Source organism: Protomyctophum parallelum (assembly GCF_964188405.1).
Source record: "Protomyctophum parallelum genome assembly, chromosome: 3".
NCBI lineage: Eukaryota > Metazoa > Chordata > Actinopteri > Myctophiformes > Myctophidae > Protomyctophum > Protomyctophum parallelum.
In genome coordinates this window covers 23,612,394-23,639,226 of record NC_139698.1, presented here as the reverse complement: position 1 = coordinate 23,639,226, position 26,833 = coordinate 23,612,394, and the positions used below count along the sequence as shown (strand labels likewise).

The 26,833-nt window shown below is 44.4% G+C and overlaps 1 protein-coding gene across 1 annotated transcript; it reads left to right on the top strand.

Annotated features, from left to right (window-relative positions):
* Nucleotides 1-19,419: 19,419 nt before the first annotated feature.
* LOC310855638 (fumarate hydratase, mitochondrial-like) lies at nucleotides 19,420-20,928 on the top strand (the record flags this gene model as incomplete). The annotated part of the gene is made up of 1 exon (XM_083760731.1): nucleotides 19,420-20,928. The coding sequence occupies one exon, from the start codon at nucleotides 19,420-19,422 to the stop codon at nucleotides 20,926-20,928; it is 1,509 nt and encodes a 502-aa protein (XP_083616857.1).
* Nucleotides 20,929-26,833: the final 5,905 nt, after the last annotated feature.

Here is a 26,833-nt window from a genome sequence, read left to right as displayed (position 1 = left end):
CTTGCTCAGCTCGCATTCTGAGCTGGCTGGCTTGCCAGAAAGGCTGGTTCTGTTGCTGCAAGGCAGGGCGGGGCAGACCGGGCCAGGCAGACAGAGAGCCAGGCCTCGAGAGAGGCCTGGCTGAGCTGACTGAGCAAGGCTGGCATGGCTGCAGTGGCTGACTGCAAGGGCTGATATGCTCTGGCTTGGCAGCCTGACTATCTACACTGGCTGACTGGCGGAGCTGACTGGCTGCGTTCGCTGACTGGGCAGGCTTGCTGGCTAGCTGGCATGCTGGGCTCCCTGAGGGAAGCTTTGGGATGGATCTCTAGGGGCACCGGCTTGTGTTGAGCCTTCCAACGGCGTCTACCTTGATCTCCGTCCTAAGAAAGAAAGACAGAAAAAGAAAGACACACAAACCCAACTATGCAGCTTCCACCTGAGGAACCGAGACGCGAAAAAAGAACTGAGCGTCACTTGGGATGGTCACAAACTCTCCAACCATACCCACCCCATGTATCTTGGAGTTACACTGGACAGGACACTCTTCTTCAAAAAACACCTGGAGAACACAAAAGCCACGGTCAACACCCACAATAACATCCTGTGAAAACTAGTGAAATCCAAGAGGGGCGCAGACCCACAAACAATCTGTGCAACTGCCATGGCCCTGTCTTTCTCTACAGCAGAGTATGCCTGCTCAAGCTGGAGCCGATCACGTCACACCAAATTGGTCGACACAGCCCTAAATGACACCTGTCGCATCAACACGGGATGCGTCAAGACAACACCTGTCCCGTGCCTTTATGCGCTAGCCGGCACCTCCCCCCGCACATCAGACGACTGTGTATCGCTCAAGATGAATGGAGAACACAGGAGATAGACAGTGAAGTTGGGAATGAACGAAGGAAAGTCTGGAATTAAATGATAGAGAACACCTCACACACACATAGTTTCCTTTTGTGGCTGTTTACATTCGAGGGTCGCCGGTCCTCTCGAACGGAACAGTTTAACGTCATGCCCAGGACGAAAAGATATAGAGAACACCAACATGACAAATAACAGCAGGAAGGCATGGGCCACAATCCACCGTCTTGGCAAAGACCACACCACCCATAATTCACAACGGTCACAGCAAACTCTATTGCGTCACAACTGGTGTAGTTATTGGATGGAGATGAAGAATCGCGCACTATAGCGCGCCGCTCAATGACCTGAGACCATGGACCAATGAATGAAATACAACACATTGAGCAGGGCACTGCAGGGAGTTGAACCCCGTTCCGGTAAACCAGAAGTCCGACACCAGCGCCTTAGTTTTTGTGTTGTTGTTCATTTAAAGGTCCATGTGTGCATGTGTGTGTGCACGCTTCAATGGCCACTGTTGGACCCCATGGGGATCAAGGACCTCAGGGAGCCACCCATAATTCACAACGGTCACAGCGAACTCTGTTGCATCACAACTGGTGGCCAACAGTCGTAACCAACACCGCCGCCGACACACAGGAGATTACCATTGCACAGTGGCATCAGACCAACCACAATCAGCCAGCCCTCAAACCAAACCCTTCGACCTAGAAGAACTCGAAACCGCAATGGGAAAGTTGAAACCCGGAAAAGCAGCAGGGATTGATGACATACTGGCAGAAATTATACAGCACCTGGAACCTAACGCAAACACCTGGCTCGTAGGGATGCTGAATACATGCATGGCACAGAAAACCATCCCTTCTGTCTGGAGAAAGGCCAAAGTGGTTGCAATCCCCAAACCTGGCAAAGACCCATCATCCCCAAAGAGCTACCGACCCATTTCCCTCCTCTGCATCACCTACAAGAGAGGCTGCTACTCCAACGCCTCATACCACTCATAGACACCAAGCTGACTAAAGACCAAGCTGGTTTCCGTCCAGGCCGCTCCTGTGCTGGACAGAGCTCAACCTCACCCAACACATTGAGGATGGGTTTGAGGGAAAACAAATAACTGGAGCAGCATTCAGAGATCTCTCTGCTGCCTACGACACTGTCCAACACCGCACAATGGTCAGGAAAAGCCTCCTCAACAACAGGCGCTTCTATGTCCAGTTAAATGACCAGAGGAGTAAATGGAAAGCCCAAAAGAACGGCCTACCACAAGGTAGCCTGCTCGCCCCCTCCTTTTCAATATCTACACAAATGTCCAGCCACTACCCAAAGTAGTAGTACTGGAATGAAATGATAGAGAACACCTCACACACACACATAGTTTCCTTTCGTGGCTGTTTACATTCGAGGGTCGCCGGTCCTCTCGAACGGAACAGTTTAACGTCATGCCCAGGACGAAAAGATATAGAGAACACCAACATGACAAATAACAGCAGGAAGGCATTATAAATTACCTTCATGAGACTAGTAAATGACCTTGACCAGTATAAATGACCTTCATAAGACTAGTAAATGATCTTCACCAGTATAAATGACCTTGACCAGTATGTGGTCCGTGACCATGGACTATAGCCTTTTGCTTTTCCTTGATTTTCACCTTTTTTTAAAATCCTCAACAATGATGAAGAATCGCGCACTATAGCGCGCCGCTCAATGACCTCTGAGACCATGGACCAATGAATGAAATACAACACATTGAGCAGGGCACTGCAGGGAGTTGAACCCCGTTCCGGTAAACCAGAAGTCCGACACCAGTGCCTTAGTTTTTGTGTTGTTGTTCATTTAAAGGTCCAGGTGTGCATACGCATGTGCGCCTGTGCGTGTGTAGGTGCATGTGTGCGCACGCTTCAATGACCACTGTTGGACCCAATGGCGATCAAGGACCTCAGGGAGCCACCCATAATTCACAACGGTCACAGCGAACTCTGTTGCATCACAACTGGTGGCCAACAGTCGTAACCAACACCGCCGCCGACCCACAGGAGAATACCATCGCAGAGTGGTATCAGACCAACCACAATCAGCCAGCCCTCAAACCAAACCCTTCGACCTAGAAGAACTCGAAACTGCAATGGGAAAGTTGAAACCCGGAAAAGCAGCAGAGATTGATGACATACTGGCAGAAATTATACAGCACCTGGAACCTAACGCAAAGACCTGGCTCGTGAGGATGCTGAATACATGCATGGCACAGAAAACCATCCCTTCTGTCTGGAGAAAGGCCAAAGTGGTTGCAATCCCCAAACCTGGCAAAGACCCATCATCCTCAAAGAGCTACCGACCCATTTCCCTCCTCTGCATCACCTACAAGAGAGGCTGCTACTCCTGTTTACATTCGAGGGTCGCCGGTCCTCTCGAACGGAACAGTTTAACGTCATGTCCAGGACGAAAAGATATAGAGAACACCAACATGACAAATAACAGCAGGAAGGCATGAGCCACAATCCACCGTCTTGGCAAAGACCACACCACCCATAATTCACAACGGTCACAGCAAACTCTGTTGCATCACAACTGGTGTAGGTATTGGATGGAGCCCGCACATCACAGGTATAAAAAAAACGTTCTGTATTGAAATACTGACAACGTTTCGATCTATTTGATCTTCATCAGGTCATGTGTACACAAAACATACACTTTTATACTAAGGGAGTGCCCCCATCAACCAATCAAAACACCACATTTTGGTGCCCCTCCCATCACTGCAGGTGTGACACGTCAACCCTGAGTGAGTAGGTGGGGACCCAGACATATTGATGTAAATATAGTCTGTTCAGAAATGTTAGTGCCTCTCATAGAGCTTGTAGGTGATGCAGGAGAGAAATGGGTCGGTAGCTCTTCGGGGATAATGGGTCTTTGCCAGGTTTAGGGATTGCAACCACTTCGGCCTTTTTCCAAACAGAAGGGATGGTTTTCTGTGCTATGCATGTGTTCAGCATCCCCACAAGCCAGGTCCTTGCGTTAGGTCCCAGGTGCTGTATCATTTCTGCCAGTATGCCATCAATCCCTGCTGCTTTTCCGGGTTTCAACTTTCCCATTGCAGTTTCACGTTCTTCTAAGTCGAAGGGTTTGGTTTGAGGGCTGGCTGATTGTGGTTGGTCTGATACCACTGTGCGATGGTATTCTATGTGAGTCGGTGGCGGTGTTGGTTACAACTGTTGGCCACCAGTTGTGACCAAGACCGCCACCGACCCACAGGAGAATACCATTGCACAGTGGTATCAGACCAAGCACAATCAGCCAGCCCTCAAACCAAACCCTTCGACCTAGAAGAACTTGAAACTGCAATGGGAAAGTTGAAACCCGGAAAAGCAGCAGAGATTGATGACCTACTGGCAGAAATGTTACAGCACCTGGGACCCAACACAAAGACCTGGCTTGTGGGGATGCTGAACACATGCATAGCACAGAAAACCATCCCTTCTGTCTGGGAAAAGGCCAAAGTGGTTGCAATCCTTAAACCTGGCAAAGACCCATTATCCACAAAGAGCTACCGACCCATTTCCCTCTGCATCACCTACAAGGCTATATGAGAAGCTGCTACTCCAACGCCTCGTTGCCACTCATAGATACCAAGCTGACTAAAGACCAAGCTGGTTTCCGTCCCAGCCGCTCCTGTGCTGGACAGAGCTCAACCTCACCCAACACATTGAGGATGGGTTTGAGGGGAAACAAATAACTGGAGCAGCATTCAGAGATCTCTCTGCTGCCTACGACACTGTCCAACACCGCACAATGGTCAGGAAAAGCCTCCTCAACAACAGGCGCTTCTATGTCCAGTTAAATGACCAGAGGAGTAAATGGAAAGCCCAAAAGAACGGCCTCCCACAAGGTAGTGTGCTCGCCCCCCTCCTTTTCAATATCTACACAAACGACCAGCCACTACCCAATGCCTAATGCCAGCATTTCATCTACGCCGACAACCTCTGCATTACGACCCAACAAGCAGACTTCCAGAAGATTGAGTCTGTCCTTGAAAGTGCCCTCCAAGAAATGTCAAGCTACTACAATACAACCACCTGAAACCCAACCCATAGAGAACACCTCACACACACATAATTTCCTTTCGTGGCTGTTTACATTCGAGGGTCGCTGGTACTCTCGAACGGAACAGTTTAACGTCATGCCCAGGACGAAAAGATATAGAGAACACCAACATGACAAATAACAGCAGGAAGGCATGAGCCCCAATCCACCGTCTTGGCAAAAACCACACCACCCATAATTCACAACGGTCACAGCAAACTCTGTTGCATCACAACTGGTGTAGGTATTGGATGGAGCCCGCACTTCACAGGTATAAAAAAAACGTTCTGTATTGAAATACTGACAACGTTTCGATCTATTTGATCTTCATCAGGTCATGTGTACACAAAACATACACTTTTATACTAAGGGAGTGCCCCCATCAACCAATCAAAACACCACATTTTGGTGCCCCTCCCATCACTGCAGGTGTGACACGTCAACCCTGAGTGAGTAGGTGGGGACCCAGACATATTGATGTAAATATAGTCTGTTCAGAAATGTTAGTGCCTCTCATAGAGCTTGTAGGTGATGCAGGAGGGAAATGGGTCGGTAGCTCTTCGGGGATAATGGGTCTTTGCCAGGTTTAGGGATTGCAACCACTTCGGCCTTTTTCCAAACAGAAGGGATGGTTTTCTGTGCTATGCATGTGTTCAGCATCCCCACAAGCCAGGTCCTTGCGTTAGGTCCCAGGTGCTGTATCATTTCTGCCAGTATGCCATCAATCCCTGCTGCTTTTCCGGGTTTCAACTTTCCCATTGCAGTTTCACGTTCTTCTAAGTCGAAGGGTTTGGTTTGAGGGCTGGCCGATTGTGGTTGGTCTGATACCACTGTGCGATGGTATTCTATGTGAGTCGGTGGCGGTGTTGGTTACAACTGTTGGCCACCAGTTGTGACCAAGACCGCCACCGACCCACAGGAGAATACCATTGCACAGTGGTATCAGACCAAGCACAATCAGCCAGCCCTCAAACCAAACCCTTCGACCTAGAAGAACTTGAAACTGCAATGGGAAAGTTGAAACCCGGAAAAGCAGCAGAGATTGATGACCTACTGGCAGAAATGTTACAGCACCTGGGACCCAACACAAAGACCTGGCTTGTGGGGATGCTGAACACATGCATAGCACAGAAAACCATCCCTTCTGTCTGGGAAAAGGCCAAAGTGGTTGCAATCCTTAAACCTGGCAAAGACCCATTATCCACAAAGAGCTACCGACCCATTTCCCTCTGCATCACCTACAAGGCTATATGAGAAGCTGCTACTCCAACGCCTCGTTGCCACTCATAGATACCAAGCTGACTAAAGACCAAGCTGGTTTCCGTCCCAGCCGCTCCTGTGCTGGACAGAGCTCAACCTCACCCAACACATTGAGGATGGGTTTGAGGGGAAACAAATAACTGGAGCAGCATTCAGAGATCTCTCTGCTGCCTACGACACTGTCCAACACCGCACAATGGTCAGGAAAAGCCTCCTCAACAACAGGCGCTTCTATGTCCAGTTAAATGACCAGAGGAGTAAATGGAAAGCCCAAAAGAACGGCCTCCCACAAGGTAGTGTGCTCGCCCCCCTCCTTTTCAATATCTACACAAACGACCAGCCACTACCCAATGCCTAATGCCAGCATTTCATCTACGCCGACAACCTCTGCATTACGACCCAACAAGCAGACTTCCAGAAGATTGAGTCTGTCCTTGAAAGTGCCCTCCAAGAAATGTCAAGCTACTACAATACAACCACCTGAAACCCAACCCATAGAGAACACCTCACACACACATAATTTCCTTTCGTGGCCGTTTACATTCGAGGGTCGCTGGTACTCTCGAACGGAACAGTTTAACGTCATGCCCAGGACGAAAAGATATAGAGAACACCAACATGACAAATAACAGCAGGAAGGCATGAGCCACAATCCACCGTCTTGGCAAAAACCACACCACCCATAATTCACAACGGTCACAGCAAACTCTGTTGCATCACAACTGGTGTAGGTATTGGATGGAGCCCGCACTTCACAGGTATAAAAAAAACGTTCTGTATTGAAATACTGACAACGTTTCGATCTATTTGATCTTCATCAGGTCATGTGTACACAAAACATACACTTTTATACTAAGGGAGTGCCCCCATCAACCAATCAAAACACCACATTTTGGTACCCCTCCCATCACTGCAGGTGTGACACGTCAACCCTGAGTGAGTAGGTGGGGACCCAGACATATTGATGTAAATATAGTCTGTTCAGAAATGTTAGTGCCTCTCATAGAGCTTGTAGGTGATGCAGGAGGGAAATGGGTCGGTAGCTCTTCGGGGATAATGGGTCTTTGCCAGGTTTAGGGATTGCAACCACTTCGGCCTTTTTCCAAACAGAAGGGATGGTTTTCTGTGCTATGCATGTGTTCAGCATCCCCACAAGCCAGGTCCTTGCGTTAGGTCCCAGGTGCTGTATCATTTCTGCCAGTATGCCATCAATCCCTGCTGCTTTTCCGGGTTTCAACTTTCCCATTGCAGTTTCACGTTCTTCTAAGTCGAAGGGTTTGGTTTGAGGGCTGGCTGATTGTGGTTGGTCTGATACCACTGTGCGATGGTATTCTATGTGAGTCGGTGGCGGTGTTGGTTACAACTGTTGGCCACCAGTTGTGACCAAGACCGCCACCGACCCACAGGAGAATACCATTGCGCAGTGGTATCAGACCAAGCACAATCAGCCAGCCCTCAAACCAAACCCTTCGACCTAGAAGAACTTGAAACTGCAATGGGAAAGTTGAAACCCGGAAAAGCAGCAGGGATTGATGACCTACTGGCAGAAATGTTACAGCACCTGGGACCCAACGCAAAGACCTGGCTTGTGGGGATGCTGAACACATGCATAGCACAGAAAACCATCCCTTCTGTCTGGGAAAAGGCCAAAGTGGTTGCAATCCTTAAACCTGGCAAAGACCCATTATCCACAAAGAGCTACCGACCCATTTCCCTCCTCTGCATCACCTAGAAGAGAGGCTGCTACTCCAACGCCTCTTGCCACTCATAGACACCAAGCTGACTAAAGACCAAGGTGGTATCCGTCCTGGCCGCTCCTGTGCTGGACAGAGCTCAACCTCAACCAACACATTGAGGATGGGTTTGAGGGAAAACAAATAACTGGAGCAGCATTCAGAGATCTCTCTGCTGCCTACGACACTGTCCAACACCGCACAATGGTCAGGAAAAGCCTCCTCAACAACAGGCGCTTCTATGTCCAGTTAAATGACCAGAGGAGTAAATGGAAAGCCCAAAAGAACGGCCTACCACAAGGTAGCCTGCTCGCCCCCTCCTTTTCAATATCTACACAAACGTCCAGCCACTACCCAAAGTAGTAGTACTGGAATGAAATGATAGAGAACACCTCACACACACATAGTTTCCTTTCGTGGCTGTTTACATTCGAGGGTCGCCGGTCCTCTCGAACGGAACAGTTTAACGTCATGCCCAGGACGAAAAGATATAGAGAACACCAACATGACAAATAACAGCAGGAAGGCATGGGCCACAATCCACCGTCTTGGGGAAAAAATAGCTGATCAATAAGCCCCAAACGCGTTGCACTGCGACGCGTTTTGAGCTTGTACATCGGCTATTTTTGCTACAACAGTAATATGCAACGTGGCCCTCTGGAGTGAGAGTGGAAATATAGTGGACTGTGGAAATATAGTCTCTATCGTCAAAGTTGCCCACCCCCATTCTAAACACTACAACATGCAGAGGAGAAGTCATAACAGAACCATCTAAACACTACAGCATGCAGAGGAGAAGTCATAACAGAACCTTCTAAACACTACAACATGCAGAGGAGAAGTCATAACAGAACCATCTAAACACTACAACATGCAGAGGAGAAGTCATAACAGAACCATCTAAACACTACAGCATGCAGAGGAGAAGTCATAACAGAACCATCTAAACACTACAGCATGCAGAGGAGAAGTCATAACAGAACCATCTAAACACTACAACATGCAGAGGAGAAGTCATAGCAGAACCATCTAAACACTACAGCATGCAGAGGAGAAGTCATAACAGAACCATCTAAACACTACAGCATGCAGAGGAGAAGTCATAACAGAACCATCTAAATACTACAACATGCAGAGAAGTCATAACAGAACCATCTAAATACTACAGCATGCAGAGGAGAAGTCATAACAGAACCATCTAAACACTACAGCATGCAGAGGGGAAGTCATAACAGAACCATCTAAATACTACAGCATGCAGAGGAGAAGTCATAACAGAACCATCTAAATACTACAGCATGCAGAGGAGAAGTCATAACAGAACCATCTAAACACTACAACATGCAGAGGGGAAGTCATAACAGAACCATCTAAATACTACGACATGCAGTCATAACAGAACCATCTAAACACTACAGCATGCAGAGGAGAAGTCATAACAGAACCATCTAAACACTACAACATGCAGAGGGGAAGTCATAACAGAACCATCTAAATACTACAACATTCAGTCATAACAGAACCATCTAAACACTACAGCATGCAGTCATAACAGAACCATCTAAATACTACAGCATGCAAAGGAGAAGTCATAACAGAACCATCTAAATACTACAGCATGCAGAGGAGAAGTCATAACAGAACCATCTAAATACTACAACATGCAGAGGGGAAGTCATAACAGAACCATCTAAATAGTAATACTACGACATGCAGTCATAACAGAACCATCTAAACACTACAGCATGCAGAGGAGAAGTCATAACAGAACCATCTAAACACTACAACATGCAGAGGGGAAGTCATAACAGAACCATCTAAATACTACAACATTCAGTCATAACAGAACCATCTAAACACTACAGCATGCAGTCATAACAGAACCATCTAAACACTACTCTGTTCACCTCTAGTCGATTATTTATTCAGCCACGGACCACCATTGTGAGCATAGAGTATATTATGAATAGAGAAGGCACCCAGAGGAAACCCTGAGGCGAAATGGACATAGTGGCCGAATGAAGGTATTGCAGCCTGGCCCCAAACACATGAACGCGCTGGTCCGTTGACTATCATTGTGCACGTTCACGACGGCAGCACGCTAGCTAGCTAACGAACTAGCGTGCATCCCAGAATGCTTTGTTCCTACTGTGTTGTGTTCATATATGTTACTACTACTACTTTATAAAACCATGATCCAGTAGCCGAATGGTTAAGCCGATGGTATGTGAACATCCGGGCCCGGGTTCACTTCCCAGTCGATGACCGAGTTTATTTTCTTCTTAACAAACACAACACTGTTTGTTTGCATCAAGTCGAGGTCCTTTATTCATTCCGTATCTGAGCCACGGGACCACCATTTTTAGGCTCAAATACTGAATGAATAATGGACCTCGACGAGAAAAGCTAAAACAATTGTGCTAATTTGGTAAGAATGAAGCTAACTCTCAGTCCTCGATGGGGACTCGAACCCGGGCCCTGTTGTCTACTAGGCGCCGAGAGTAACCATTGGGCTACTGGAACACGGTTTTACAGAGTGGCACGAACATAATATATAAACATCACAACAAGTTAACATATAAAGTGATCACAGATGTTTGAACAACAACAACGTTAAGTATTAAATAACATTGAACGTACCTGCTTGCTGCGGACACGACGACGACCGACATGGTGACGTGGCAAAACAACACTGAGCAAAACCCCCTCCACGCGTCTCTTCCGTATTTGAGGGGGGGCGGCACTTCCTTCCGGGTATGACGTGAGGCCACGCCCGCGAGGACGTGGAGCTTTCTTGATTTGAGGGGGGGCGGCACTTCCTTCCGGGTATGACGTGAGGCCACGCCCGCGAGGACGTGGAGCTTTCTTGTTTTGAGGGGGGGCGGCACTTCCTTCCGGGTATGACGTGAGGCCACGCCCGCGAGGACGTGGAGCTTTCTTGAGTAAGACCCGGAAGCGGGTTACGTCACGGCTTATAAATAGTCAATACAGACATGAGTCCCCTTCCTGGCAGCTTCCTCAGTGGTCTAGCGGTTTAGACACCCGACTTTGAATTAAACTTTATATAACTTCACGGGTTCAAACCCCTCTGATGTTTTTCTCAATCATTGATTCAAACAATACCAGAATGCACGTTTAATCATAGTACATAAAGCAGACAGCCCTGTGATTAAACCTTCAGCATTACATTACACTGCAACCCCACTGTGGCTATACCTTTTTATTCACAATGCAAAGTTATTGTACTCCTAATAATATATCATGGTGTAGTCTAGCTCTGGTTTGATTGATTGATTTAAATATTTTATTAATAGTTTGTAGAATTACAGTACATTTCAAGCACAAACTCAATACAAAGACTGTTAACTGTGAGTGGACGACCCAATTAAGCATTACACTTGTTTTAGAGGGTCCACATTGTTCAATTCATCAAAAGTCCACATTGTTCAATTCATCAAAAAACAACATTATTACAAACCTACATTATGTGGGATCCTTTAGCTTACAAACGGAGTGACATTTCTGGCCACAACGTGGGTGTCGCTGGGCTGTGGCGCTGCCAACTGACTTTTGTGTTTCCCTCTGCTTCATGATCACCTTTTAGTTCCTTTATTACAGCGAATCAAAGGTGTGTGAAATACTTCTGTAATTAATGACTTGCTGACTATCTCGCGATTTTAGCCTGGATTTAGTGTTCACGCCACATAGGCTATACATTGAAGACCACATAGGCTATAGCCTACATGAAGACCCGACTCCAGCAGCAGAACTGACAGGTAGGCTACAGTACCAAAAAAAAGCCCTATCTTGACCACAGAAACGCCCCTAAAAGACACGGTATCCTACCGTCGGTATACGTGTAACATAGTGTGTATAAATTGGCAGATTTTATTTTTTATTTTGCACGTCACTTTCTGACTTTCCAAAGGAAACGTTTTAATGCCTTATTGCTGTGTTGTTGGTGATTTGTGGATTCGTTTTAGATCAATCAGGGATCTGTTAATAACGTAATACTGTACTGCAGTCTGCAGTTGTTCCCAAATCCACATTTGTTGAGCCCCCATTAGACCCCCATTAGACACTACTTGATATGTATCAAACAAATTTGGCTAATAATAAATTAATTAACATAATTTCAAACATTAAACCATTTAAACTTCTTCACCTGAACTGACCAGCTCGGTGAAATAACTCAGTACTCAAAACATGTTAATTTATATCAATTTTATTTATAACTGCCAATGTCATGTAAATGTACAACGCACAAAATGTATGTCACCATAACCAAACATGTATTTCTACTTGATAAACCTTATTTATTGGAAGACGGAGCACTTGCAGCATGTATAGATTTTGAGTCTATAATTTTGTTCTAAATACCTGCAAATTGACAAATTGTACATAACTCCTGTACTGGACGCTTTATCGTATAAAGTAAAGAAAATAAAGAACCAGACCACGTGATTAGACAAAAAGTCTCTGCAAAAAAAAAACAGTTTCTTACCCAAACTTACAAGTGAAACTTCAGTAGGCTAGTATTTAACCCATTCTGACCTGAGATCAGATTCATACGAGGTTTCCACATGGACACACACTGGTCTGATTAACCCATTCTGACCTGAGATCAGATTCATACCATGGACACACACTGGTCTGATTAACACGGTTCTGAATGTGAAAATCTGACATAACATTTCTATGTTCCGCATCTAGAGCCATACTGTAAAATAGATTCCAGCCTCACAAGAACTATGCATACATTTCACCTGGGCTGGTGGTGATTCACATTAAATGCCAGAAAAGCCATCCATCCTTTAATCACTTGAAACATGTGAAATTATCCTTTACAAATGTTCAAAAACAGCCTCACAATGCTGTGTTGTGAGTTTGTAGATCAGCCATTTTTACAATTGAACATTGTTGTGCGACTAAGTGTATATATTATGTAGGACTTAAGAGGTTAATTACAAAATGATTTAACAATAACTGAACGACTTCTACAAACATCTGTCAAAGGCATCACAAATTTAAAAAAATTGCAGAGTGTGGTTGCCGCAGTGGCTTACATATGCCCCTCCCACTAGTATTGCCAGCCAATTACAATTTCAAGTCACGCCTTAGATCATGCGTAAGTAATTCGGAGGGGATTTAACCCCCGAAATTCATGTTTTTGCGACAAACGGTTACATTTCTCGCATTTGCGGCGCCCCCTATGGATGAAAATGGAATTGCTTTGACATGTGATTGAAATGTGGGATGGATTGGACATTCCGTTCGTGATTTATGGCATTTTTTGTGATATAGGCCCCTCCTACTAACTTCGGAAGACGATTACGGCCGAACGATACGCACTTTCAAAATTCTGCAGTTCAGTTTTAATTGGATGGGTCCAGAGATCACGTGTGCCGATTTCTGTGAGATTTGGACAAAATCTGTAGGAGGAAAAGCAAAAAGTGTGTTTTGGACAAAATTCAAAATGGCGGAAAATCTATCATGGCGGAAATGGGCGTGGCCTATATGGGGAGATGCGTCATGACCCAAGGAATCCAGGGAAATTTTTTATTTATTTTACGACCTATGGTTCAAGAGTTATAAGCCAAAAGGTAAAGTGGGCTGTTATAGCGCCACCATGAGGCCGACCGATAAAATTTTAAGGTTAAATAATTTTAGGGATAATGTGGAATTATCCCTAAAAGTTTTGTAACTATAGTGATTACAGTCTCCGAGGAACAAATACTTGAATGTGAATTTTTGCCTTTTCCCATTCATGTCAATGGGGAAATTTAATTCACTAATAAATTCATATCAATTAAACTATACAACATTTCTCTTAACAAAATACAAGCACACGATTCCCGATTTTTCCGGTCAATTTGACATATGGCTCAAGTGCGTACAGCGTACAGTGTGGGAGGTATAAAGCGTCAAAATAAAGACTACTCCAGTGAAATAATAAAGTGTCACAGTTACAAGAGTCTGGTTGCCCATTCGGGCAACCACACTAACTAAAGACCTGGAGGTGTGATCAATGCTCTTTGGCCACTCAGAATAGCCAAATGGCATTGATCACGCCTCCAGGTCTTTAGTTTACTCAAGTTTGGGAATAAGACCTGGTACTTAAGACACGCAAAATACAGCCCATGGTGTCATACATCCTACATCATTGATGACATCACAACACACACACAGCTATGCAGGCGGCTACTATTCTGCATTTAAACAGATAAACAGAACTGTTTTCAGGCTTCCTAGATCTCCTAGATTCTGTTGTTGCGGCTGTTTCGAAATTGTATAATGGAGTTTCCAGATCTAGGAGAGCATTGCTCTTATACATCCTGCAAACGGTTGGATTTCCTTCCCTTGAGATGTGATTCCTGCAAAGCCACATTCTGTAAGGACCACTTCGCCTATGCAAATCACAAGTGTACGTCCGCATACAAGAAGGATGTGCAGATCCCTCAGTGTCCTCTGTGCAACACTCCCATTCCAGTCAAGAGAGGAGAAATGGCCGACATCAAAGTTGGGGAACATATTGATCGGGATTGCAAGTCGGACCCTGCTCAGAAAAACAAAAAGATCTTTACAAATAAGTGTTCACAAGGAGGCTGCAAACAGAAGGAGATGATTCCAGTTACATGTGACCAGTGCCACTTGAATTACTGTCTGAAACACAGGCACCCACTTGACCACGTCTGTAAAAAGACTGTTGGGAAAAAAGGTTGGAAAAAGGGTGGACGTTCTGCTTTAAAAACCCTGTTTTCAAAACTTTTCTAATTATTTCAAAAAAATAATTGAAATAATTATTTGTTGCTCATTTTGACATGCCCATCCTATGGGGAGACACACAGAGCCTCCCCCTCCCTCAGATGAAGGCCTGTGCATCGGATAAGATTGGTCGAACGGCCCCTTAACAGCCTGGAGGTCTGTTAGTGTGGGATCCTATGGGGATAAATGGAGCCCCCCATGGACCCCATGCACCTGGGGTAGGAAGCAAAACTGAACCTTTTGCTTTGTTTATATAAATTATATACACACATCCAGGCCCCTTTGTCAGGTGCACTTTTCTGCTCCTTAGAACCAGAAAGTTTTACCCACAAAGCCACATGTTTTGAGCGGTTAGCACCGCTCAAAAAAAGGTCAATATATAAATGTGTGAAGATGCAGGAGCCCTTAATGCCCATTTCACACTGAAGCAAGTCAATGCAGTTAGGCACGTACGCATGGTCATGACCATCTGCTGCAGTTCAAACCGAGCATTAAGGCTCATACATACATAGTCTGGATTTCCGGTGGTTAGGTGACCACCGAACTACATGACGTCACGAGCCACGGTGAAGAGCAAACCACCGCCACCGCTCCAGCCCTTCTCTGTTTTTACTCACCACCGCTCAACGTTATTTCAGCTCCGGTGGTCAGCTCACCACCGGAGCAGTGGTCACCTCACCACCGAAAATCCAGACTATGAATAGGCCTTTAGAATGAGGTAAAAAAGGTGATTATGTGAATGTGGCATGGTTGGTGATGCTGGGCTGGTCAGAGTATTTCAGAAACTGGGATTTTCACACACACAACCACCTGTATGGTTTACAGAGAATGGTCTGAAAGAGATAAAATATCCAGTGAAAAACCTATAGCCTATAATTTTGTCAACATGGTTCTCGGTGTGGAAGAGTCCCCTGGCAAGAGGCCTGCCAGGGGCACACCTGCACACATCAGTGGCCAGCATGTAGTCCATCAACCTGCATCGTGATACATTACAAACATAATCTAATGTCAATTTAACAGATGCTAATCCGATATCAGGTCTGATTTGATGCAACTGTTCCACCTCCTCTGCCGACTTCAACAATCAGCACAGATATGCAGACACAAACTCTTATATGTCTTTATATTTAAGATGTATCTAAAATAAGTGATGTCACATAATTGTGTACTAAAACATGGATGCACATTAGCTGAAATCTACGTCTAAATACTTGCAATGCCTAAATGTTCTTTCAAAACTCTCTTCTAAGACTTGTTAGAATCAGAGAATAGACCTAACTGTAGTCTCACAGGCAATACTTTTCCATAAACAACACATTGATGTTGTTTCAATACAAAGCTTCTGTTCTGACTTCTGTTCTTTAGGTGTGTTTAAACTGTGCTATGCGTAGACTACTGGACAATGTTTACTTGATTGGAGATAGGCCTACCTGGTGAAACCACCCCTAAATGGACTGTTTTACAGATTGGAGACACCAGATGACACCTGACCTGCTGGCTACAATTTCAGTATACATTCCCTGCAACTCACATTAACTTGAGCACCACCCGCTGGCGAGAATTAGCCAGCACTTCAACAAAAATCAATACCTATTATGTATGGCATTCAACTTGTATTTTTGGTGAACACTAGTTGGAGAAACTGACAGATTGAAGATCAAACAATCTGTCATTGTGTCAGTCTGTCAGTTAGAGACAACTTTTCATAAAATTATAGGGAGGTACTAGGCCCATCTGTTTGATTGATATTTGTATTGACCGACATTGCACATGAGCATGTACGGTAGTTGTAGGCTATACCTGAAGGATAAAACACAAAAAAGCTAAATAGCTTCCATAATTGTGATAAAAATATGTAACAACATTCAAACATAACTGTAGCCTACTTAAGTAAAAGTTTTAGGTATTTTTACTACTGGACTATTTACTATAGTTACTTTGTAGATTTAGATTATAATTTAAAAAAAACTCTTCAGACCTATATACTTTGGCAATTTAAAGCCAAATAAGTAACTTTGCATTGTGAACTGCTGTTGTATACATTTCATACATTTGAAAACTTGCGAAATGGGACTTTCTGCATAATGATTCTTTTACTTTTGGTAAGATTGATGCCAAATTTCCAATACTCTTTTTACTTTTACTCAAGTAGATTTTAAATACTACACTTGTACGTACAGAGCACTTTTAGTGCAAAGGTATATGAGCCAATGTATAAACTGATAGAGTCATGTGTTTTTGTGGGGGTAAGCTAATTAACCCCTGGACCAGCTCATAACGAACATGAACAATTGAGACCTGTGTCATATAATCGGTTCAGGCATATAAAAGACGACATATCACAGTTTGTTTTCTAATCACTTGCTTTTCGGGACCGTACCCAAGTTCCCTCAGCCCTATGTTCCCTCAGCCCTATGTTCCCTCAGGCCTATGTTCCCTCAGCCCTATATGTTCCCTCAGCCCTATATGTTCCCTCAGCCCTATGTTCCCTCAGCCTCAGGGGGCTGTAAGGCATCAATTATACTATAATGCTACCCATACAGTAGTTCACCCTGCAGCAACAGAACACATTACAGATGCCAAGTTACAGCAATGACACTACTGCATGGGGTCTAGTCTATCTACTTTGTTATAGCAAATGCTCCACAACAACACAGTGAAACAGTAAACAGTGAAACATTCCTTTAAATCCTGACATTTCTTCATGAATCACTCATCATGTACTTAATTATCTGTTTTGAATCTCAGGTATGTTTCCATTGCATAGTTGTCTCATCAACCTAGAGTACACACTTTAATGAACTGACACCAACTATTTAAGCTACGTTGACAAACAAAACTAGTTTAGCCTGTAGAACTTCCTGTCTCCTCATGTCCCCAAGTAACACTGTCCTCTGAAAGGCCATCTGCAATAACCTAATATTAAGTATACTGCGCACCCATTCACCTTTGCAGCTAAGTGTCCCTTTCTCGGACTGCAACTGTAGCCTACTTACTGTATAAGACCCATTTATTGAAATCCCAAACATGGAATATACTTGGACCATGTATTATGCCACATATAATGCCTGTCTCAGGACGGCCACCAGTATACAGTGGATAACTTCCCAGTCTTTCTGGGTAAGTTGGGTAACTATATAGCTACTTTAACCCTGAAATCCCAATTTTGGGCATGTCATTATAGGCTAAGAAGAAAGGACAATTGCTGATCTACAAGGTCACAACATGCCGTAATGTGTTGTGAGCTTGTAGATCGGCTTTTCCCTAAAAATAAGTTTTGATAAATGACTTATTTTAAAATGTGTAGCGCAGTGGAATAGAGTAGAGTAGTAGACACTATGACACGTCAAGAGTCAATTAGTACTATAGGCTATACATTTGTGTTCTGGTAATATCATTGATCACTTGTTTTGCATGTCCATGGCAAAAATAAAATATTAATGGAAATGTCCATCACATTCACAAGCTGGCAAAGTGATTTCCCCGGGTGCAGATAGCTGCTGTATTATCATGGTTATTGGTGGTGGCGGGCCTATAGGTATACCAGGGTCAACTCACATAAGTTACCCCAACCTAAAAGTCTATGTACGTGACCTGCCTCGTCTAGAGGCGACACCCAGGACTATGTGAGTCATAGCAAGCTCCGCCACATCCAGGTTATAGAATCTTGCAAAAAGTTGACGGAGATGACCAACTTGCAACCGTACACACGATATGGTGCAAGAGTTATAAGCCAAAACGTAAAGTGGGCTGTTATAGCGCCACCATGAGGCAGACCGATATAATTATAAGTTAATTCATTTTAGTAATTATTATGAACCTATTATTATGACGAGACGAGACAAGCTGTCAGCCAATTTCATTGGGGAAAAAATGCTGTCTGTATTACACTATACACTATTATACTTATTACACTATTACATTTATTACACTTATCGGATTGAGGGAACATAGGGCTGAGGGAACATAGGGTCTGTTTTGGAATGGGGGAACATAGGGCTGAGGGAACATAGGGCTGAGGGAACATAGGGTCTGTTTTGGAATGGGAGAACATAGGGCTGAGGGAACATAGGTCTGAGGGAACATAGGCATGACCCCTGCTTTTCGATGTGCAGACTCTGCAGTGCACAATACATCATTTTATTTGAGGATTTAAACAGCAGGTATCGTTTCTGTTCCGGAGTATCGCGAGATTTGGCGGTCATAAAGGAAACAGTAGACCGTCTCGCGATACTTGGCACGTTCAGAAACGTACTTTTTACTCTTTAGATACCTGTATAAAATTACACAGTGTACACATCGAAAAGCAACACAGCAGACAATAATGTGTTATATGTCTTCTGTTATTTGCCATCAGTATACTTTACAAAAGATCTCAGTCATTCAGAAATAGTGTTCACGAGCTGGTCACACCGTAACAACATAGTCTTATTGAGTAGCCACGGCGACCTAATATAAACAAACCTGGATGTACACAAACTGTTGAGCAACAGTTTGTGTACATCAACAGTGGTGACATAATCAGGGTCTCTCAATCCCAGTGGTTTGTCATAGTGATGACTCAGTGATGTCAGAGTGTGACATCACCAGCACCTATAGAAGCACCTAGAACCACTGGCCACCATAAACATCAACTTCTTTATTGCCAGTGAATTCCTAGACTCTGTTCCGAGTTCCTGTTTCCTGTACTTCCGAGTTCCTGTTACTTAGTCTTGAGATTCTCCTCACCACCCTCATGTATCGTTCTCTGCGCAGTGTCCACAGATTAAGCTGCAGTCTCCCAGCTTTGCAAAGGCACCTAGCCACTACAAAGCACAGCCCCACACTTCAAACTCCCTCCAGAATGGCCGCGTCAGAATACAGGATTGAACGGGACACATTCGGGGAGCTCAAAGTGCCGGCTGACAAATACTACGGTGCCCAGACGGTCCGATCCATCATGAACTTCAAGATCGGAGGACCCAGTGAGAGGATGCCAATCCCGGTCATTAAGGCCTTCGGCATCCTGAAGAAAGCTGCTGCCGAGGTCAACAGGAACTACGGCCTCGACCCCAAAACTGCAGACGCCATTCTCCAGGCCGCGGATGAGGTAGCAGCTGGAAAGCTGAATGACCATTTCCCTCTAGTGGTGTGGCAGACTGGATCTGGAACGCAGACAAACATGAACGTCAATGAGGTGATCAGCAACAGGGCCATCGAGATAATGGGAGGAAAGCTTGGCAGCAAGGACCCCGTTCACCCAAATGATCACGTCAACAAGAGCCAGAGCTCCAACGACGCCTTCCCCACCGCCATGCACATCGCCGCAGCCACAGAGGTGCACCATGTTCTGCTGCCCGGCCTGCAGACTCTCCACGACAGCCTGGCCACGAAAGCAAAGGAATTCAAAGACATCATCAAGATTGGTCGCACACACACACAGGACGCCGTGCCGCTCACCCTTGGGCAGGAGTTCGGCGGCTACGCGCAGCAGGTGAAATACAGCATAGAGAGGGTGAAGTCGGCCATGCCCAGGGTGTACGAGTTGGCAGCAGGCGGTACTGCAGTCGGCACGGGACTCAACACCCACATCGGCTTCGCTGAGAAAGTTGCTGACGTTGTCGCAGCTCTCACGGGTCTGCCTTTTAAGACGGCTCCCAACAAGTTTGAGGCCCTGGCCGCTCACGATGCCCTGGTGCAGCTGAGTGGAGCTTTAAATACAGTGGCCGTGAGCGTAATGAAAATAGCGAATGACATCCGCTTCCTGGGGTCAGGACCCCGCTCCGGCCTGGGAGAGCTCATCTTGCCCGAGAATGAACCGGGAAGCAGCATCATGCCAGGGAAGGTGAACCCCACGCAGTGCGAGGCGATAACCATGGTAGCGGCGCAGGTGATGGGGAACAACGTAGCAGTAACAATTGGCGGCAGCAACGGACACTTTGAACTCAACGTCTTCAAACCTTTGATTATTAAGAACGTGCTGAACTCGGTGCGGTTACTGGGCGACGCGTCCGTCTCGTTCTCGACCAACTGCGTGGAAGGAATCGAGGCCAACACGGCTAGGATCAGCAGGATGGTTGACGAGTCTCTCATGCTGGTGACTGCACTCAACCCACACATAGGTTATGATAAAGCAGCCACCATTGCAAAGACGGCCCATAAGATGGGCACTACACTAAAGGCTACGGCCGTAGAACTGGGCTACCTGACAGAAGAGCAGTTTGACCAGTGGGTGAGACCCGGCGACATGTTGGGGCCAAAGTAAACACCAACAGAACAAATGAACACAAACAAAAACACTTTGAATCCCAAAGAATTAAGGCTGTCCGTTTGAGAATTGACGCAGGAGCTGAATCAAGCACTGGATTCGGCCCATTCTCGGGAGTCTGCACATCTGCAGCTAGCTGGGAGGATACTGGACAGACTGGGCACATCAGGCCGTGGCACAGCATTGGCATAGCTAGTGGTGAGCTGGCACAACATGGCGGCCATGGATGATGTGGTACGAGGATGGGAGTAGGCACGTGCAGGGGTTGTGTGTCTGATCGTCATGACTTCCCCCAACAAATTCGAGGCGCTGCCAGTATGATGAAATCACTAATGAAATCTCTACTTCCTGAGATCAGGACCCAGCTCTGGCTTGGGAGAGCTCATCTTGCATGATGCAGGAAGCATCAGTAACATGTCAGAGAAGGTGAACCCCCCCAGTGTGAGGGCCAACCCTCTCAGACATATAAAGCACAAGGTAACCTCGGACCTCGCATGGCTTATTGCTTTTCTAAACTGTTACAAACACCAATATGAAACCAGCCAGGCAACCACCAGACAGAGCCACTTCCTTGGCTGTGTTACGTTGTCAACTTTTGCCAAACTAATACATCGAGAAACAACATTTGTTGTTAGGTCAATCTCATATGGTAAATAACATCGATAGAAATTCATAATTGTTGAGCGGCCACTCCCATGCACAGCTTTGTGTACAGTAGGCTATGTGTCTGTATGAGCACGGAATGTGCTTAGCTGATTGGCTGAGCACGGAATGTGATGTATGATGATAAGAGAGCTATACTCACTTCAACGTGTGATCTTTTTATCCAGATTTAGCATGTGTGTATGTTAGAGATGTGTATCTGTATTCTATCATATTTGTTTTTGTGTATTTGTGTAATGACCCATCACATGGGGGAGAGATGCTTAAAGCAAACACTGGCTGCCACATGACATCACAAGTGAAAGCCAGAGAGGAGGGAGAGCTTGACTTGGAGGCCCTCAAACTAAAATACCAATAATAATGGTGAACAAATTATAGTAAAAAGTTATATTTCTCAGTGTGAACATACAAGTGTCCTTTTTTAAAGGCAAACATAATGACAGGAGGAACTTAATACTCTCGATTGACAATGGAAGCGTAGCATTAGCATCTGACATGGATTGTGTTTGTGGTCTCCTCTGAGCCCAGTAACCCCATTTCAACAGTGACACAGAACCGGTTGGGTTCTGTGTCACTGTTGGAATGGGGTTATAATAATGGGGTTGGTAATAACAGCCCCAGGTGCTCCAACTCTCTCTTGGAGCACCCAAGGTGAACATCTTCACCAACGGGTTTCCCAACCGGTGACTCAGGACCTAAACGAGAGATGTGTTGTTATGTAGTGTTCAGTGCCAAAGACAAAAAGAACAACCTTAACCCATCAAGACCGGAGGTCGAATCTACAAATGCCTTCTAAATCGGTAACGTTTTCGTGTCAAGGCTGCACGGACCCCCACCTGAAAATGTTTTGTGCTAGGGAACCCCAGAAGAGATTTTTGTTAGAAAATTCAAAAACACTTTCGAGAATGCATCATTCAAGAATTCAATCATTTATCAAAAATGTTAAAAAAAATAGCAGATGCACAAGTCGCAAAATATCGGTCAAAACATTGGCGTTCTTGGACTCTCCAAAATCAGGATCGGAACCCAAGAATATGGCTTCGGTCCAGCTTCAGTCCCTATTTTTGGCATTCTGTTATTATAGGGAAGCCAGGTTCAAAGTGACTAAAAGACAAGAGAGAGAACATTGAGAGAGGAAGTAGGACAGGCAAATATTGCACGTGAACGTCATGCCACGAATGCTTGACAAATTCTTTAATAGGCCTTCCTCCATGCTTGTTATTGTATTTGCAACCCGAGTGAAACACCAGACGAATGATAGTGTGTACCGTGTGTATATATTAGGTCATCTTAACACAATGGCATCAGATATCCAAAGAATGTTGTTGATAAGACTCATTTTCCTCTTGTCCAGAGCATGAAACCCAACATTTCACAGCCTGTTCTACACAACATGAGGAAACGTGTTGTGGTGGTGAGGTAAAAAGAAAAGAAAAAAACACAGCAGAGGATTTTGCTCAAGAACTTTTTCCCAAGTTAAATTTATTCAAAACCATATATATCTATGAACTGTACATTATATACGTATATTATATATTTCATCAGTTTAGTAAATAATTACAATTTCCTTACAGACAGTTTGACTATAGACAAGACATTTTACTGGCACTATCGATGAAGGAGGGGCGGGTGTTTGATGTACACCTCCCTCCTCAACATTGTGGTCCAATTCAAGGCTAAAGAAAAAAGTCCAGCAGGTCATCATCACAAATCTCTTAATATTGAGTAAACAGGGTTTTTGCAATACATGAATTGAAAGTTTATAAAGATTCTCGCATTTTGTAATGATAGCCGTCTAGATCAGAAATTCTCTGCTCTGCTTTTTTTTAAATGTGTTTTAAGTACAGTGGAATTACTGGAGAGTAGTCTGCCTACAGCATAAAATAAAATACAAATCGGCCTTTTCAAGGCCATGGATGGACTAGTAGTGTGGAGTCAATATCACACAATGGAAGGCATAAGAACACAACGGTATTTGTCCAAGACCTGACCAATAAATAAGCCTGATTTATACTTGGTTGCGCACGCTAGAAATAGATCAAAGTGTAAGCTGGCGCTTAGATGATGACGTCTACATGGTTCCCCATCTCCCGATATGCAGTGTGAGCTTATGGATCTGCTATTGTTGCACGCAACACTGGCCCGCATCTAAATATAAATCAGGCTCTTGTTTGGTGCTGGGAGATGGCACTGGATAAAAACACAGCATCTTGTTAATGAACGATACCCACAAATAAACATCTGGTTCATCATTGTTGCGTCTGACGAGCACACAAGCAGAATTCTATTCATTCTAGAAATGTATACAAAGACTCAGCCGATATGCAAGTGTACAGTTTCTGCCATGGTAGCTACAGTACGCACGCAATTTTAGATTCAACAGGAGCAGAGCTTAGGTTTTTAAAGACGTAATGGATAGGTTACAGATGAAGGCCGCTAATTCAGAGCAGAGATCTGAAGATTGATGTATGCGCCACTGCACAACAATGTTGCATGTCGAAAATAACGTATTAAAAGACTAACAATGTGTCGCTTCTCAACGTGATTGAAACGTGCTATTTTAAGCAAGCAACACCGATGTACTATGGAGTAAAAATTAGGCTTAACGCTGCCTGTTGAACCAAGAATACCGGCATGATTTACTACTCTGGTTGATTTCACCGTTTAGATTTTTTTTCTTGCCACTTAAAATAGTTGATACACAGTCATAGGGCACCAAAGTCTGATGTCAATATCGGTAGAGGGCGATAAGTCCACATTTTATTTGCATTGTATTCCCCATTAGGGGGATTTTAGATCGCCTCATATAAGAACAGTTTTTGAAAAATAAATGAATCATCCCGGGCCGTTACATTCATATGGATATGAAGACTCAACTGACTAAGAGAAAACACTATTGCTACTGAAATTAGTTACATTTTCTCTAGAAACGGACATGATTGACTGACTGATTTTTGGACCACAATTCTTATACGAGACGATTCTAAGCCCATGTTATTCTCCATAGAGAAAAACCTCCATGAACCAGGGGATGATCGAGTGACGTGACATCTGAACAGGAGTTTTTGAGAAGGCTTATTCTTTTACATTTCAAATTGTATGCATGTACTGGGGGAGAAAATTTGATTTTACTTTGAGTTATGGTGGGATTTCAGAGCTGCCAACAAACAGATTCAGAATAAATCAGTGAATCCTACCCGTTAAAAACTTATGTGCAGTCTAATTCAGTGTCCCCCCGCCACCCCTCCCGCTCCCTCTACTGCTACTGTAGGTCATCTCATATCATGTGATTCATTTCATACAACAGACAAATCATTACCCTATATGCAGTTAACTTGTTCTGGTATTCTTCTACCTAATGTTTCACAGTAGGCTAAAGTCTGAAGTGTTAATTGAACTCCAAAGGCCCCATTATGCGCATTGTGTTATGTCTTAACGAGTAATCTTATCATCGATCTTATTTAGAAGATTTTGAAAAACCCTTTGAGATAGTGAAAACAGCCGACCTAAGCCTACCATAGCGACGCGTTGTGTGAGCTTGCAGATCTGGTATTTCTCCACTATTTTAACTAATAACATTAGTTACAAGCTGCGCAAAATGGTGGCCCGAGCGTGTAAAAACAGACCCATTAGAGCTAACCACTTTCAACCTGGCCGTCCCCATCTTGTCATTATAGGCAAAGACTTTCAAAAATGATCAAAGATTTAAAACACATTCCAAACATTTTCAAAAACTATAAAATGGGGCTTAACCAATGTAAGCCATACATTATTCATGATACAACACATAGCAAAACTAGCTGATCTATAATCTCATTGAGACCATTTAAAAATAATTGCAAAAAAAAAAAAAACTTACAGAAAGTTATGCCTCTGAGACAGGCTACTCGGTTGTTGTGTTCCATGATTAAAAGAACATTTTATTTATGTCTTTTGCTGCTCCGTGCCGTTTGGGACCACGAAAGAATAATGTTTCATTATTGCTAGGGGGAAATAATATTATGTAAATTGTTTCATCCCTTAGTTAATTATTCCCTTCTTTAGTTTATTTGTTTTGCCCTTAAAATCAACATGACGACATGCCCAAAATAGGGACTCCAGGTCAATGTGGTTATAAATTAACACCCAGGATCTTGCGGTCCATCTACACATCTAGAACCCATGCTAGTGTTTCCACGTCCTGCTTTGTTCCAAAACAAACTAAAATATCCACTACAACTGTTGTCATACACGTACAACAGAGGTAAAAAAAAGAAAGAAAGAAAAGTCTCCTGATATTACACTCTCCAAGGCAGAATACGAGAGAGAGAAAGTGACCATGTCTGGAGTCAAAATAAAAGGACAACTAGCAGTGAGGGGTCAATGGTTGTGAAGGTTCTAGAAGATCACTCAAAAAGTGAGCCAGCCTCTAAAAAGCCACGACGAACAGGAGAAGCTTCGGCTTTTCTCAGGCAATATTTTCAATAAACGTTCGATAATGTTTCAGTTATACGTCCCGAGATCAACACATTAACATCATCAACATCATGCTGCATCCATCTTCTAAGAAGAAGAAAAAACAGGCAGATTATACAAAACAACAAAGACATAATCGGTCATGGTCACTGTTCAACAGTTCCATCGATCCTACGACTGTATTCACCCTGAAAAGATTGATCCTTCAGTGTTGCTCTAAACGTGACTGGCATTTTCATGAGAAAAACGGGAAAAAAACAAGAAAAAACAAGAATCATCTCGGGTGCTTAAAACCCTATAAAACGTAGTTGAGCGGAGTCCCCCCTGGGGTCTGTAGGAGGTCCCCCTCCTTTTGTCCCTCTACACTAAATATCTCCACAGAAAATAGCTGATCTACAAGCTCACCAGAGATCGTAGATCAGCTATTGTCCTAGAATGTTCATAGAATGTTTCGCTAGGATTCAGGTGTTTTTCTAACCCCCGTCTTCGTGGACTGACGGAGACATAGATCGTGTTGGCCGGTACAGAGTAGTGTTGCTGTGATATAAAGTTACGGTGACTCTACCCTATAGTTCTATCAGTTCATAATAAAGTCTTTGCTCTTCTGGGGACGGACGGATGCACGCTGACATGCAACGTGGAGATTTGTTGAGCAAAAGGTAATTTTAAACATCTTCTGTGTATGTGTACTGTGTACCCAAGAACAAAAAAAAAGGACAAAGTCGCATCGATTGTATAGTCCCAGTCAGACAGTGTTGGATAAGGCATTTCATTCGAGGGGGAC